At 42.5% G+C, this 17,666-nt stretch overlaps 1 protein-coding gene across 1 annotated transcript; it reads right to left on the bottom strand.

Moving 5' to 3' along the window:
* Nucleotides 1–323: 323 nt before the first annotated feature.
* On the bottom strand, nucleotides 324–7,439 carry GIMAP6 (GTPase, IMAP family member 6). The gene is made up of 3 exons (XM_080932201.1): nucleotides 7,227–7,439; nucleotides 3,750–3,831; nucleotides 324–2,344 (listed from the first exon to the last, which is right to left on the bottom strand). Exons 1-3 carry the CDS (start codon nucleotides 7,404–7,406, stop codon nucleotides 1,704–1,706), a joined length of 903 nt encoding a protein of 300 aa, XP_080788327.1. The 5' UTR covers nucleotides 7,407–7,439; the 3' UTR covers nucleotides 324–1,703.
* Nucleotides 7,440–17,666: the final 10,227 nt, after the last annotated feature.

Genomic DNA, 17,666 nt, shown 5'->3' with positions numbered 1-17,666 from the left:
AGTCTATGCAGATGTTAGCTTTGGGGTATACACATCCCATAGCCTCGGGCTAAGACTCTCCTAAGCCAAGGCTGGCTTCTTTAGTTCTTATCCCAACCCCACTTATTCTGACCCATAGGAAGTGTCCCTGAGACCTTTTGGTTATGTTTCAAGAGTATCAAGTGGCTTGACTGATTTTTGTTTTTGTTTCTCACTAGGTTCATATTCAAATTCTCCCATAGCCCAGGACAGATCTTGCTATGTACATCAGAGCCACAGTGGTTCTTTTCCCAAATCAGATAGAAATCATAAAGAGGCAAATGATACCAATAGAACATGAAGGCTTTATTGGGGAACACACGGAGACAGCACACAGAGGATGGTTCTGGGTTGACTCTCTCATATTGGACTCCTCGGAATCTCTGCCGTGTCCTGCCTATCTTTGGCTCTATTGCAGGGCTTCCATGTGCTTGGTCGTCTGCTTCTATATATCCAACTGTACTTAGCTCACAAAAGATGGAGAAGGCACTACCCCTGCTCCTCCCCAGGAAAGAAATATATAGTTCAGAATTAGTCATTGTACACATGTGGTCATTGCTGCTGAGTCTATCAAGAGCTTAGAAGTAAGTCAGTGGTTAGAACATGGTTATAGAACGCAACCTATTAAAATACCTTACACTGTGGAAGAAAACCTTAACTGGAGGTCTGGGCCGCTCTATTCTGTCTCATTGTCATTTTTCTACCCACTACACAGGGCAGTTGTATTAATAAATATAGTGCCTGTCCTTCTTTATGGGCAAGGGTGAAGCCCAAGAAATGTACAACCATCTGGTTCATGACTACCCTTGGGTTGCATCAACTCTGACTACCTTGGCTAGGCAGCTGTGCAGCTTACACAAAGAAAAAACCGGTCCTATTGTCAAAAGGCTTTGATTGTAGCCAAGAATAGACACAGGACATAAAAATGTGGTGTCAGCACGGCACAACTTATGAGGGCGCTGTTGCTGACTAAGGTGAAGGAGGGCCTGTGTGTTCAGAAAGAAGATATGTAGCTGGACACAGAATGTAGCTAGGCCCCTGAAACTCACCCCATCACCATACTGAACACTCTGGCCCAAGGACTGCAACGTTCTCTGTGGAGACAGAAGGAACAGGCAGCAGGGGCTGGACATAGGGTACAGCTGCTGGTGAAGTCTCCTTGGGGTGGTTTGAATGAGAATGGCCCTTGTAGGCTCATAGGTTCAAATCCTTGGTCACCAGGGAAAGACACTATTTGATTAGGATTAGGAGGTATGGCCTTGTTGGATGAACTATGGCACTGTGGGAGGCTGAGGGAGAGTGTTGAGGTTTCACAAAGCCCTTTCCAAGCCCAGAGTCTCTCTCTTCATGCTGCTTGTGTATCTAGATAGCAGAACTTTCAGCTACTTTTCCAGCACCATGTCTGGCTACCTGCCCTGCTATGTTTTTGGCAATGATGAAAATGGACTAAACCTCTGACTTTGTAAGCAAGATCCAATTAAATTATTTCTGTTTAATTGCCATGGTCATGGGTCTCTTCACAGCAATAGAACACTGACTAAGACACTCCCGCTTATGGACAGCTTGGGCTCATATGGATACCCTCCGCATCAGTACCTACAGGTCTTCTCAGAGGCCATCTGAATCTGGAACAGCCTTTTCAGCCAGCTCTTTAAGGGTTGCCTCCTCAGAGTCTTGCTATTTGGTTAAAGGGTTTTGCTGGGGACATTTGGAAGTTCCATGTTATAACGATGACCCTCATTTTCCCACAAGACCAATTCTATTTTCTCCATAAGTTTCTGCAACTGGGCCTCCTGCTCATCCCCTTGTGCCCTGTTGTTGAAGGCACAATGGCGCCTCTCACATGCAACATCCAGATCATCCAGGCTCTTATTGTTGTTCTCTTGGATATATTCTTCTAAGGAGCCCTCAGCCAGGTCTTCCTTCCGAGTGAACACCAGAATAGTGTAAGCCAGGACCCTGTTTCCAAAAATCTCCTGCAGGTACCTGACGGCCTCCTGATCCTCGGTGGTGTACCGGCCCACCTGTATCACCAGGAGAAATGCATGAGGTCCTGGTGAGGCCAAGATGTCACAGATCTTCTTAGTTGTTGTCTCAGAATGGTTCTCAGGTGACAAAATATCTGGGGTGTCGATCACCTCAAGTTCCTTCCCCTCCAACTCTCTGCTCCCTTTCTGGAATGTCATGGTCACTGGTTGAGCGCTGACTTTGGACTCAAATACTTTCCTGCCAAGGATGCTGTTTCCTGTTGCACTTTTCCCACTTCCTGTTTTCCCCACCAGAAGGAGCTGCAGTTTCTTTGGGGTGAGTTTTTCCTCCTTCAGTCCTGGAAGAGTTTTATAAAACCAGACAGAGATGGGATTAGAACCTATCCTACCCTCTGTTTATCAGAGGTCATGCCCCTGAGTACCTGAGAAGCAATGTCCCAGGATAAGGAGAGCAGAAGTGACAAAGGCCAGCACCTGTCCCCAGGGTCTGCCCTGGGCTTACATTCTCAGCCTGTGTTCTGAAAGGTGGAAGTGAATATTCTTACCAAGGGGACATCAGAGCCACCAGCTAAGAAGACTCAGATATTAACCAAACACTGGCTAATCCAATGCTAATATATGTTTTAAAACTCATCTGGGGCTGGAGGCTAGGAAAGAGATGTCCTCTGGAACCTGTGGGTGCTAAGACTAAAAGCACATGAAGTGGCAAATGATAGTTTTCCAAGTGTGGTCCCCATGGGAGACACTGATGGCTCTCAGATTATAGAGCACCAACACTCCCAAGGAATGCTAGGCTCTGCCTTCCACCCCCTCAGTACCTGAGAGTTTTACTCCTGCATACCTGCACTCTAGGCTGACCTCAAGTCTTCATGGTTTTCTTGAGCTTTTCCAAAGGGGATAGAAATGAATTTGAGTGGGCTCATGGGAGTTTTAAGTAAGTGTGGGTGGTTGGATGTTTGTTCCCACCTGCCTAGCCTAAGAGTAGCTCCTATCTGAGCCACTGGAGCTGCTACTTAGAAGATGAATGTATCACGAGATAGAGAGAGGAGACTTTTCAAATAATAACTAACTTTGCCTCCTGTCAGAAGTGAAAAAGGTTTAGCCTGTGTTGGTGACTGTTTCTTGTGGTAGAATAAGCGGGGTTTTCCGCCTCGACATCCCAGGCACGTCAAATTCATAAAGAAAAAAAATATGTTGAAAAAACATGTTAAACTATAACAAATCACAATTGGTTTCTCCTAGAAAGAAAACATGGGTGGGTATCTAGCACCCCTAAGTTTGATCTTCCTAGGTTAGGTGAATCTCTGCAAAGGCTGAACCCAGCCCTACCCTGTGGCCACTGAGGACATTCTGCTTGCTTGCTTGCATGGCACTGTGGGTCAGTATGACACATCTGATTCCGATAATCATCCACACAAGGACTATTGATGTCCAGTGTTTCCTCAAGGCTAGTCTCACCATGTGCATGCTATATGGCTGTCTTTCTCAAAAAGGGGTTTAGGTGTGAAGACTCTTTGCCTTGGGATTGGCAATTCTTACCTCCTAGGGCCATCACACCTGTCAGGGGTTCTTCCTGGTGTGAAGAAGAGCCCTTTTGCTTTATTTAGACTACAGCATGTAGATCTCTGGAATGAGGGCCTTCACTTGCCCTCCCAGCACTCAGTGTGTTTCCCTATGTTCATTGGCATACCAGCATTCCCAGCTGCACTTCTCGGATTCACTCCTGATAGAAAAGTAGTCTACCTTTTGTCAATCCTTGTCCAGAGTCCAGGGGCAACTGCATTGTGGAATTCTTCTGGGGACTGTGTTCACACTCTTCTTCTACCTACAGAAGAAAAAAAAACAAAAAACAAAAACAAAACAAACAAACAAAAAAAACCCCCAAAAACCAAAAACGTGAATAACTTTCTTTTCTTTCTTTCTTTTCCTTTTTCTTTTTCTTTTTTGTTTGTGCAAGACCATACTCACATGCTGTGCATGTGCAGGCAATTATGTGCCACAGTGCACATGAAAAGGTTAGAGACACCTTTTGGGAGTCTGTTTTCTCCTTCCACAGTGGGTGCCAGAAATCAGACTGAGGTGGTTCGGTTCTCTCAGCGGCACTTTCATCCATTAACCCACCCCTCCAGCCTGTACATTTTGACTGATTGGATTTTAAGGGGTCCTTGTCTTTCTCCTGTCAGGGTAAAGTTATTCCACATGTTGTGGGGGGTTAGGTGCTTGATGAGGATGGAGCAGGAGGAGTATGAGACACTCCCTGAAGGCTTTAGGAACCATATCCCCCACTCAACTGTGGTCTCCATCATGAGTGTAAGAAATTATTTGTCATAGAGAAAGGAGCCACTAAATGTGTTTGGGTAGACAGTGTCCAGAGCTGTCCATTGTGAGCCTGGGGTAGGAAATGGGATCACTAGAAGAAAATAGGTGAAGAAGAGAAAGAAGAAAAGAAGGAAGCCGTGTGGTCTTGATCTCGTGTCTCAGACCATTTAAGACCTATATGGGCAGGATCAGGAAGTCATGGGGAGAGGAGACAGCTTTGGGCTTTGAGTCTAGAAAGAACCATTTAGGTTTTGGCACTGAGAAATGGCATGGCTGTATGCTGTACTCAACACTTGCGAAGAAGGTGGTAGCCATGGGGACCTTCATGGTGTAAGACTGTGCAATGAAGACATGGTCATTGGCTGGGATGTTCATACTGTCTATTCAGTGTCCATTCATGGAAAATTGTAGGCCTAACTCTGGAGAAACCTGTTCCTCCAATGTCACAATGTATTGTTGCTATAGATCGACTTTTTACTTCCCTTTACAAATTTGAGCCATCGCAGCCCCAAACGCCCAGCTCTAATGAAAGAGTAATACTTGCTTGCTTCCTGAGCTAATACTATATCTTCTGTTTCAAGAACTTTCAGTGCTGTTATCAGGGTCAGGAAGAAAACTACATGGTCCATGGCTTTCCTAGAATGACCAAGTCTCTTACAGCCAGATTAAACAATCCAGATAAAGGGTGGGGTGCCCAAGTGCAGATCTGGGTTCATGACCACAGCACTTCTGGATGCTCTAATCTTCTAGCAGATTGCTCTATTGTCTCTGAATCCCAGAGGACAGTCAGTGGGAGCCCCTGAAGAGATGGCTTTGAGGCATGCTTTTCTAATGTTTCAGCAGATGTCTGGCTTGACCGGCTAGCATGTGGATTCAGGTAGCTGAAGAAACTCTGGTGGCTTCAAGGAAAAGCGAAGAAGCATGTTCTGTCAACAGCCCCCCTCAGATCTGGTCAGCGGCATCCTGGCATAAGCAGTTTTCTAACTACATTCCCTGCCTTTGTGCTTCTGGCATCTGTGACCTTCAGGCTTAGAAACCACGGAGCCTTCAGTCTTTGTCCCTGCTTCCTTTCCCCGGGAGGCCAATAGTTAAGGACCCAGCACCGTGCCACACCACTGTCAAAGCAAAGGGGCTCATCCTCTGAGCCTCACTGTCTCTCCCACGAATAGCACCACACACATAGCTTACACTTTGCATTTTTATCTTTAACCCAGATGAGGCAGACATTGCCACCCTGTTATATTGCTCAGAAGGAAAGAGATATTCACAGTGGCCTAGGGAGTACTGGCCACTGGGAGTGGGGACATGGCTCAGAGGTATGCTTTTGGGTGTGCAAGACTCTGGGTTCAGCTTCCCATCACTGAGAGAAAGCAGGAAACACTAAGCATAAAGGTCACCAGAGCACATAGGCTCTCCGGGCTTTTCTTCGCCACAGCTCTCTCTACAACCACATATATACAAGAGTGTGTATACACTATACAGCCACACATGTGTGTTTATAAATATACAAACACATTTACAGCATAAATAGCATACATGGACACACATCTATAATATATATCAAACAGTGTGGTTTTGTGGCTTTTTCCTCATTTTTTTATTCAAAATAGATTTTTTTTCAGTTCAATATATTTTATGATTTCCTCTCTCCCAACACCCTCGAGATCCTTCCTGACTCTACTTCTATCAGAATTGGTGCTCTTTCTGTCTCTCAAAAACAAGGCATGATGATGATGATGATGATGATGATGATGATGAGATAATATAAAAGAAAACAAACAAACAAACAAAAAAAAAAACCCAAACCAGAATAGGACAAAATAGGGAAATAAACAAACGAACAAATGCATCTAGATGCAGAGACACATTCACATGCACAGGAATTCCAAAAACTTAAAACTAGAAGCCCTAAATACTCTGACAAAATGTTATGAGACAAAGAGCTGCCAAACAAATATGCCATTGAGAGTGTTTAGGGTTAGCTATCTGTCACTGGCATGGACTCAAAACCGAGTGATTAGCTTTGTGGGCTTTTCGTTGTTGTTTTGATTTTTTTTGTCTTCTTGAGTTTTTTTTTTTTTTTTGTTTATTTTGATTTCCAGGTTTAAAAATTTTTATAACTTTAAGAGAGAAAGAGATCATGTAATTTGGTCAGTAAGGAGGTGGAAAAAGAAAAACATAATCAAAATGTCTTCTATGAAATAAATTTATAAAAATATAAACATGCTACCTACCATAATTCAGTATGCATACATTTAAACTACATACATAGAAACAAATGTATACATGCAGCATACATACCAATTATATAGCTGAAAACACATACATATATATAACACATGCATGCATAAGAATAATACACATATATAAACTCATGTATACATCCAAATATGATATACATAAAAATACAGTGTGCCCCATTCAAAAACATGCACATAAACAAGCATACAAATGAACACAAATGTACAAACATAGCCACACACATAGGCCTGTCAGTACAAATGCATATGAATATCCATACAAATGAACAGAAATGTACAGACATAGTCACACACATAGGCCTGTCAGTACAAATGCATATGAATATCCATACAAATGAACAGAAATGCACTTCCATAGCCACTTTATGCCTGTCAGTACACAAACATACATACAACACATATACATGTAAGCTATACAAACACTATACACAACATCAACATATCACAAGGCATGTAATCACATACACACACAAACACAAATGTTTATAAACAGCAAATTACTCAAACACACAAACACACACATTTATACACACACACACACACACACACATACAACATCAACACACGTCTAAACAAATATACAAATAAAAACAGGACACACTCCACACACATGTAAACATACTCACATATTGTGACTTACCACTGGGCTGACTGACATGCATGAATGGCTCTGTTCCCCATCTTCAGCAGCACTGGGCTCCGGAGAATTTTCTGGCTTTCCTGATGGGGCAAAAATGTAGATTCTCTGAAAGAGCCAGGAAAAAGTTTCTGTAGAGTGTGAGCCAATGGACCCAAATGTTTTTCTGTAGAGCCAGTTCATCTTTTAATTCATATTTTGTCAGCAAAAGATGATCTGAGCTCAAGAACCGGCTTTCAAAATAGCAGCTCACTGTGCGATGAGAAACAGGAAATGGGCAGGAGCACAACACCAGCCACTTCCACGTAGTCACAGCCTAGGAGAATTTTAAAAAGAACACATGCTTGTGGACATATTTACCCTGATGCAGAATAACAAGGCTCAGAGGCGTAGGAAGCTGTAGGTCTCCAGAAAGCTTGTCTGGGGAAGAGGAATCACTGGTTCCATCTTTAGAAAGAATCACTTCCTAGGGCAATCTTCTCCCAATCCATCTTGTAAATCTCTTTTCTTGGAACAAGGTCTAAAAACTCATTCTTTCTAAGTCTCCCATGTGTGGAGAATCTTTTAAAATCATTGGGCAGATCTCAAATGGAGAAAATAAGCATATCTAAGTAACAGTACTTTTACTACTTTGTTGAGACAGTGTGTCACTATGTAAGGCACATCAGCTCAGAACTCACAGAGAGCAGTCTGCTGGCCTCCCAAGTGCTGAGATTCATTGATTTAAAAAAAAGATTTATTCAAAATTTCTAGTAATGCTTATGTTCATGTATGTGTATCTGTGGGGTGTGTGTGTGTGTGTTTTAACCTACATACATACACATAGGAAAAAAACCAAACATGAAAAAGGAAAAGTAACACAAACCACAGAACTGCATAAGAATGTCCCTGGGTCATAGCTGGAGGGACCATCCTAGTTGTAGTGACAATTTTGGAGTTCTGGTTTCTTGAGAAACACAGAATTATTATAAGAATATGTTTCATTTTAATCCCAGATGTGGGATATGGGGTTCCTTCAGGTTATCTATAGCAGCTGACTATGATTTGCCTTGTGCTCTAGCAGGGGCATGGTTTTGCAATTATGTTATATTTAGAATTTGGGGAACTTTTCAAAGAATAAATGTGCTAGGGCTGAGGGGGGGTTGTTGGTCATAGAAACAACAAGAAAAAATTAGTTACCATGATGGTGAAGATCAAACTTGCAACTAATCAGCAGGAAGTAGTTTAAAGACAAAGCGACCCCCTTTCTGACCCTTGACTTTATTTAAGGTTCTCTTCCCTTTCTCCTCTATCCCATTTTCTCTCTTGTTTTGTGGGTTGAAAGGGTGGAAGAAAAGGTGCTGAGAAGGATAGAAGAAAGAACCCACTAAATACCAAAAAACCCAGATAGACCTAGTGATTGAGTTCAACCTTTGGAATGCATGTGACAGTGGAAGGAGAGAATTAACTCCATAAAGCCAACCTCTGACTGCCACACATGTGCCATATACATTCATATGCCCTGTGCTTCAGACATAAGGTAAGTGAATAGATATAAAAACAACTTCTAAGTCTAGGACCGAGGCATGCCGAGGTGAAAACATGGCTGTGAAGGGACTGCAGACTTTTACCATGAAAGTTAATTCACAGGAAAATACAAAGCAAGATTTGGAACCTTGTGCATCTCAGCTGTGTAGTAAGTGGCATTAAGTGGACAGCCAGTTACAAAGCATTGTGGGTAATGCAAGAGGCATGGCCACAGAAGTACCCTTAAATATGAAATAAAAACACCAGACCTCTACATTACATCAGATGCTATCCTTGTCCGCAGGAAGTCACAACAGTATGGATAACTGCTGCATTTCATGTGTTGAGCACATGTAGTGTCTGCTGGTGCCAATTTGACCCTTTGTGCTTGGAAATTGTATACCATTTATCTGAAGTCACGCACTCGTGTAGATACCAATGGCAAGCATGCAGTTATTTTGTATGACAGTATGACACAGGGTTGTCATCTACAAAATTCATGTTTGAGAACCACACAACTGTGTTACCAACATATTACCTCCACACACATGTCATGCTTTGGGGCTGGAGAGATGGCTCAGCAGTTAAGATCACTGGCTACTCTTATGGAGGGCCTGGGTTGAGTTCTCAGAACACATGTGGCGGCTCACAACTGTCTGTAACTCCAGTTCCAGGAGATCTGTGCACTTTTCTGACCACTACAGGTAACAGTCATGCACACGGGGCCCATGTACACATGCAGCAAACACTAATCCACAATGAATAAGAAAATAAATAAACCTCACACTTTAAGTAAGTTCGGTTTTGATTGGAAAACGTGTATGGCTCTGTGGGCATATGTTGGATTGTGTCAGTCTCCCAGTGTTTAATGTACTCAGTGAGTTGTCTCGACACGGTTAGTTTTTAGGACTTACACATTACCCTTTATCATTATGCCCATCATCTATATAAATGCTGTTGCTTTTCCCGTTCATAATCAGAATGAAGCACCTATTTTTAGTTCTGATAGTTTTCTGCAAGGTGGCTCTAAGTTCTCAGATCTGTGGCGTCTCAGGCCAGAGACCAGCTGGTGTTTAGCTACTGAGAACTACTTGTTGCTGCAGCATAATTGGGCCCAATCTGACAGATACAAGATATAAATGTGATCTTCAGATGCCGACCTCTCGCCAACCTTTACTTCTAGACTCTCACTTTGGATGATTTAATTTTTTTCTGGAGGGAGTTCCCTGTCTTTGGTTTTGAATAGCAGTTTAAAGACCTCCAAGGGACTGAAGCCAGTGCTTTTATCCCAGGGTTTGTTTGTATTTTACCAGGACCTGAGGAGCCAGTGCTACTGAACAGAGAATACTTCAGTATTCTTATTGAATCTCTGGGCTCAATCACAACTAAAGAAAAATGTAGGCCCTAGGGAGTTCAGTTGACACCTGCAGTCAACATCCAGGAAACCAACCTTACTTTTGAGTTTACAGTTCACAGCTCCCATCTCAGCTTAAGGTCATTCTGTTCTTTCCTCCTACCTACCTACCTGTCTGTCTGTCTGTCTGTCTGTCTGTCTGTCTGTCTGTCTATCCCTGTCTGTCTGTCTCTGTCTGTCTCTGTCTGTCTGTCTGTCTCTGTCTGTCTGTCTGTCTGTCTCTCTCTCTGTCTGTCTCTCTCTCTCTCTCTGTCTCTCTGTCTCTGTCTCTGTCTCTCTCTCTCTGGCCCTCTCTGTATTTTTATGTATCCGTGCTCGTCTTGTCTCTCTGTTTCTCTCCCCTGAGCTAGGGTTTCTTCAGATGGCCCAGACTTGAACTTGCTAAATTCCTGTCTTAGCCTCTTGAGTGATGGGATTGGTTTATCTTTCTGTGTGTTTAACTCATGTATGTTAATGTCCACTTCATGCATGGTAAATGCTTCTTTGTTCAAGTCTCTTAAACACAGCATGTCAGTGCCAAAGGTGGCTCAACAGTCTTTCTCACTGTCTTGTCTTATGAACTGCGTCTCTGTTCCAGAACCTCGACACCTGTTTCTTGCTGGAAGACAAAAGGAGCACACAGTTGTTGGTGAACAGTGAGGGCACGGAACGTTCCATCTGACTCTGGGGTTTTGGAGAAAAAGTTACAAAGAGACAGCTTTTAAGAAAGTGTGTGTTGATTATCGAAGAACGGCGGCACACAACCACCAGCAATCAAGTAGCACTTGCTGGTCGTTGGGCATCTCTAAGGACTGTGCTAACTCACCTCAGCCTCACAGATAAGGAAACAGGAACAGAAGGTTGAGTTTTCTATGCACTACTTTGAGGTAGCCGTGACCAACTACCTGACAGAAATAACTTAAAGGAAGAAGTAGTTACTTTGTCAGAATGTAATCTTAGAATCAAAAGCAGACTGCTGGTCAACCACAGCTACCCACAACAGGCCTCTCCCTTTCTCAGATAGGTGCTGACTTGAACCTACTGAGGACATTCCAGAAGTCTCCCACTAACAGATTTTCAACTGTCTAGATTTCATACCTGGGGAGGTGCATTTATTTCAGAGGATTTTTTGATGACCACACATTCTGCCTCCCACCCCTTTCTCTGACTGGGGATCTGAGCCTGACTGCAGAGTCCAGCTATGAAGCCACCCTTCATCCTCAGAGGGTATAAGAGATTCTCACTTCTGCCGCATGGCCAGATTCCTCTCTTTAGAGCCTCTGTAACCATGTTGTTGCTTGTGTGTCCACATATTAATGACTCTTCTAAAACACTCTTTAGTACCCAACCACCTTTATGACCATCCATTTTAGACCTGCAATAAGACTTCTCAAGGTTGTTTAGTGATTCCATAGGGTTTGGAGTGGAATTCTCAGACATAGACACAGGGCATGGAGGGTTTTGTCCTAGGAAGTGGCTTTATTTGGGCTGGCGCATGCTCAGCAGATTCAAGGCTGAAGGCTGAGCCCCAAGTGCAGTAGGACTTGGCCTTGTATACATTTTTAATCCTTCTTCCCCTTATATAGTGATATCCATTCTCGTTGAGCATTTTATGGCTAGAAGTGAGTAACTCAAAGGCTACATGGATGCTATAGGGTTGCTGTGACCCTAGAGCAGCGAGGTGCAGGAAGGACATGAGAATATTGTGCTGACTAAGGTGTGTTGCCAGTGCTCCCCCCCACCCCTCTCTCCCTCTCTTTCTGTCTCTCTCTCATCTTCTTTCCTTCTTTCTTTCTTTCTTTTTTCTTTCCTTTTATATTTTGTAGAGGGCCCTTGCTACAGGTGCAGTCCAACACACACACACACACACATACACACACACACACACACACACACACACACACACCATGTATCTGTATTATCTGTGCTCCCAAATGATGCCCCTCTTATTCAGATTTAATATTTCCTGAAAACATTCCCATGGACACACTACAAGTGTCCCTTGCTATTGCCTAGGTGATTCTAAATTCATCCAGGCTAAGGATTCAGCACACACTTTTGTTGTCAAGGTAGAGATTGTGGAGTGGTCACCTGGGATTAGATGGACTGCTCAACCCATCTCCTGAACCCATGCTTTAAAAAAAGTTTTTTTCTAAATATTTTCATACAATATACATCTCCCCTCTCTCCACTCTTCCCAGTCCCAGTCTCACACACATTTCCCCTGACCCCAGATCTGCTGACTAATCAGTTTTTCAATACTTCAATTCAACCAGGGTTTTACATATACTACTGTGGTGCTCTATCTACACTGCTAGCTCCCTGCCCCCTTTTTGGAGATAGGTTCTCATTGAGCTTTTCAGGCTGGCCTTGAATTTATAAACCTTTTGCATAGCCTCCCATCTTATTAAGCATTAAACATAAGAGATTGTTCTGGGAATTCCATGTGACCCAAGTACACTGAAAACAACAGAAAGATTCTGTTGACATTTTGTCTAGGCTCCACCCCACAGATACCTGGCAATAGTCAGGTGTGCCTGACTTACTATGAAAGGGGATGCTTGCCCCCTCCTCCTGTCTTTCTCTGTCTCTGTTGTCTCTCAATCTCTCCCTCTCTGTCTTTCTCTGACTCTACCAACCTCTCAACTCCCCTCCTCATGCCATGAATAAACTCTATTCTGTACTGTACCATCGTGTGGCTAGTCACTCAAGGGGAAGGAGTACCCCCTTCCCCCACACCTGACCACATATCAACCAAATATATTCCTTTTCTCCTTTTATTTTTATAAAACACAACATATTCTCCTTTTAGCAATTTTATTGCCACGTCCAGAGCATTTGTGCTGCTAATAGAGAGCCCGAGTGTCTCATATGCTCTCGGTATACAACAGGAGTTTTAAAAGAGCACAAAAGGACACAAGTTTGTATTTGAGCACAATATAGATCCTGCCTCTCAAACCCTTACATCATGGACCAGCACTTAAGCAGAATGCTGATCGTCTCCCTCTCACAGATGCACAACTCACATGGAAAGGTGTCCTGACTAGCTTGCAAGTTTCAGAGGGAGGGCAGTTGACATGGGACAGAGCTGGCCTAGACAATCCCCATATTATGTGAGGGTTAATACAGATGTCACCTGACCTAGGCAACAGGACCCAGGTGTCCAGCCAAGTCATGAACTGGGCGTTGATATGAGTATTGGTAAGCTGTGGTTGATGTTTTTCTTTTTGAGAGAAAATATAATATTTTTATTAACTCTTTGAGAATTTCATACATGAAAACAATGGGTTTAATTATATGTATTCCAAACTCCTCCCAAGTCTAACTGTTACATCTTCCCGACTTCACATCCTCCCTCTTAGTTTTTTTTTAAAAAATAAAATTCATCAAGTTCAATTTATGCTGTCACATATTTCTATGTCCTTTTATTGAAGCATGGTTGACTGACCAGGAGTCACACTTAAAGAAAATCAGCTCTCTTTCCCCTAGAAGATATCAGCTCTGTGACTGACATTTTAAGTCAATAGATTTTACCCAAGCGAGATTAACCCTCTATGGTGTGAGTGAACTTTGTTCAATTAGTTGAAGACCTTAATAGAGCAGACTAAAATTGTTCCCAAAAGAAGTTTGGCCTCAAGATTAGCACAGAAAATCTACCTGATATGGGCAATGTACAATGATACATGTAAAAATGTCATAATGAAACTCATTTGTCTGTATACCGACTAAAAATATTAATTAAAAGTGAGAAAGAGGAAACAGAAAAACCCCGTAATTCCTAGACTGTCTGTCTTAGTCAGTGGATTTTAGACTGTGGACAGAAGTACCCTCCCCTCCATGGATTAGATCTCTAGCCTGCTGGCCTGTCCTCTACATTTTGAACTTTTGAATTTCTACAGATGAATGCCTATAATCTGTCTGTATATCTATCTATCTATCTATCTATCTATCTATCTATCTATCTATCTATCTATCTATCTATCTTTCTATCTATCTATCTATCTATCTATCTATCTATCTATCTATCTATCTCTATCTCTTTCTCTCTCAATACAGATGAAGATAAAATACAGATACAGTAACCCTTTGGTCTCTGTGGGGCTTTCTGGTGATAATAAAGTCCGTTATACAAACTGGCCTTGTATTTGTGTGTAACCACCAAACAGCCCCCCCCCCCGTACTTCAGTCATTTCTAAATGACTCCCAGTATCTCACACAGCGACTGTGGAAATAGTTGCCACACTGTGTTATCTGGAGAATAACCACGAGAAACAATGACCGTCCGTGCTCAGCACCTCATATGGCACTCCACAGGCCTACAGAAGCCTAAGGCACTGATCTGGGCCTGGCTCGCTCTGCTAAAACCCAACTGAACCAGACAGCAGTGCAATAACTCAGGATTGAGGCAGTTTATGACTGGACACTGTGTGGCAAGCAGTAATAAACACTATCAATTGTTTTCGGCATCTTTTACATGAGTGTGTGGATTTGGCCAGATGCTGTCAACAGTAGAAGATAACCAAAATTTCTAGCTCTCTATCTATTCTAAATATGAATCCCTGTCTGATGTGTAACTCAATCTCATTTCCCACTCTATATGTTGCCTCTTAACTCTTTTAATTGCTTCTCTTGCTTACAAAGACTATGTATTTCATGTAATCCCACTGGTCAATTCCTGGGGTTATGTCTTGTGCTATTAGAGTCCTTATCAGAACGTTCTTCTGACATATGAACATTTTGAAGAATTGTCCCTGAGCTTTCCTCTACAGTTTCAGATCTTCATTTCTATCGCTGTGTTTGATCTGTTTTGTAATGTTTTATGGGGTGAGAGTTCAGGATCTTGCTTTGTTCTTCTGTGTATAGATGTGCAGTTTGATATTGCTACTTGCTGAGGAAGCTTTTAGGTAATGGATGTTTTTGACAAATTTTCAAAATATTAGGTGTCCACAGCGGTGCAGTTTATTCCTAGGTCATCTACTATGACTCATTTGTCAGCATGTCTGGTTTTGTGACAGTACAGTGATGTTTTCATTACTATGGCCCTGGAATGTGGCTTAAAATCAAGTTTGGTGCTGTCTGCAGCATTGCTCTTTTGGTTAAGAGCTGACTCTTCATTATCTTTTCTGCTTCTATATAAGTTTTTTTTCTCCTGGCTGAGTAAAGAATGTCATAAGAGTTTGATGGAAATTATGTTTTTGTAGGCTTCTTTCCATAATGTTACATTTTTTACAGTGTTAGATTTGCCAATCTATGAGTGTAAGAGGCCTTTCTCTCTTTACTACCCATGTTAATATTTTCACTGCCTTAAAGGTTTCTTTTTTCTTTATTTTTTTGCAAGATTTTTTTTATGTCTATGCTCAGAGAACCAGGTTAGCTTGGTTGTGATTATTCCTAGGGTTGTTTTTTTTTTTTTTTTGCCCTTTCTGGCTGTAGCAGATGGAATGTTTGTTAACAGCTTTCTTACATATTTGCTGTTATTGCACAGAAGCATTACTGATATGACTGTGTTGGTTATGTGTCCTTGATAGGATTATTTCCGTTTCCTAAGCATTTCATGACTTCTTTTCATTAACAATGTAAAGAAATGCTACCAGATTGCTCATTAAGAAAAGGATCTATTCATAAAAAGATCTTGATAAGCATTTTATATTAAGCAGAAGCTTAAACAACCAAATAAATACACTACCTTCTTTGAGTCAGCAATAGGAGGTTCATTCAAGGGCACACACATACAAACACACACAAAGACACACACAGAAACACACAGAAACACACAAGAGACACACACAGAAACACACACACACAGACACACACAGAGAGACACACACTATACAGACACACATACCACACACACACACACACACACACACACACACACACAGAGGGGGTGGGAAACTAAATATCAGTGCAATTCTTTAACTGAAGAGCCTTCATTGCTAGGTAAGTATGCTAGGTAGTTAAATGTTAGGACATCTACAAATAAAATTTACTATAGTTATTCAGTCAAAAAAAAATACAATGTGACCATCTATTTAGGTGCTTCTATGACTTGAATATAGTTTAAATATTTCCAAAAGGTTTATGCATCGGAAATTTTGTTCTTGGTGTGCTGATGCAGGAAGAACATTTAAGAGGTAAAGCCAACCATGGATCCTGCAATCCACAGTACCATTCTGTCAGGCAAAGTGTGTCTTCTGATGCAATAGAGGCATGATTATTATCGGGGCAGCAACCACGTTCGTTCTCCTTGGATTTGAGGCCCATTCCATATGAGGAAACTCATGCCTAGTTGTTTACCTGGTTCAGAGCCCTTGACAAAATCATAGGCCTCTGGGAGAAAACTACTGTTTTCCGAAGGGTAACATTGTCAAATTGTCTTCTCAATACACATTTATATCCACAGATCGGTGTTTCTCTGAGCCTCAGTAACAGAAATTTCTATTTTCGGTGGCAACAGTTAATGGGAAGATTCGTAACTGGTCAAAGTGTCAAGAATGAGCGATAATGGAAGTCATGTCCCCCAAATGGGACAGCTCTACCACCTCTTCCAAGCACATAGAACAAGGCAGAAAGAATATAAGAGCCAGAGGATGGCAAGGCCTTTATACTCATGAATTCACTGCAGCTCTGTATGTGGCACAAAACCTGAAGAAAGTTGTCCTCATCAACATTTCATCACGGGTAGAGGAGAGTCTGTGAGTCCTCACCTCTCCCTAAAGGACTAATGGCAGCAGGTGATTGTTAGAAGAGAGGAATATTATGTTCTTCAGTGGTATAGTTGTCAAAATTACAGGAACTAAGCCATACCCATGCAAACAACTCTAACCCAACTCTGTATCACACACAATGAGAAAACATGAAATTGGGAGGGGGTGGCTAGGGATGGTGCATGCTCAGCTGAGCCCTGTCAGTGGTTAGTACCTTCAGTTTGGAAGTTAGGGCCACACTCCTTCATGGAGGAGCAATATGCAATCCTGCAGCAGGTGATGGTGTGTCCTAAGCAGCATGTGGACCACCGAATGGGGTGTTCAGAGCCAACGCCATCAAACAAAAGCACTGGCTGCGACTTGACATCTGAGCAAGTGCAAGAAGGAAGAGATTCACCTAGGGCTAAGCTGAGGGTCCACCACAGCAGGGGACTGTTTCCTCTGTTCTTCAAACTGAAACCGTTCGCACTGACCCCACCCCTTCAGTTTCCGTGCTCAGGGTTTGCAGAACTGTAGCAAGAGCAGTGGTACAGGTTCCGTGACGGCAGCGTGAGAGTGCGTCAGTCCTGCAGAAGAAGGTAAGCTGGGTGGGAAGCTGCAAAGCATGTGGGATAGGGGATGAGGGTCATGACCACAGTGCAGCCCACTCTGCACACGCTGCTGAGAGGTCCTGGAAAACTTCTGGGACTGCGTAGTGTGAGGTCCTCATTTCATGAGTAATAGGAAACAGTTGCTTGATGGTCAGCCTCTGCCCATGTCATTAGAAGCTGTTGTCTGAAAGAAAACCCAGCACTTTTCCTTCAAATTCACTGCCGACCCTGAGGCAGATCTTCAGAG

The sequence above is a fragment of the Micromys minutus genome (genome assembly GCF_963924665.1).
Source record: "Micromys minutus genome assembly, chromosome: 18".
Lineage (NCBI taxonomy): Eukaryota > Metazoa > Chordata > Mammalia > Rodentia > Muridae > Micromys > Micromys minutus.
This window is presented reverse-complemented; position numbering and strand designations above follow the sequence as displayed.

What these genes read in the sequence shown, in the direction of transcription:
- GIMAP6 (XM_080932201.1), bottom strand. Translation starts at nt 7,406, where the DNA reads ATGAACTGGCTCTACAGAAAAACATTTGGGTCCATTGGCTCACACTCT. An exon ending in GCATGTCAGTCAGCCCAGTG is followed by an intron (nt 3,832 to 7,226) that starts GTAAGTCACAAT and finishes TTTCTTCTGTAG; the next exon opens with GTAGAAGAAGAGTGTGAACA. An exon ending in TGGACAAGGATTGACAAAAG is followed by an intron (nt 2,345 to 3,749) that starts GTAGACTACTTT and finishes AAACTCTTCCAG; the next exon opens with GACTGAAGGAGGAAAAACTC.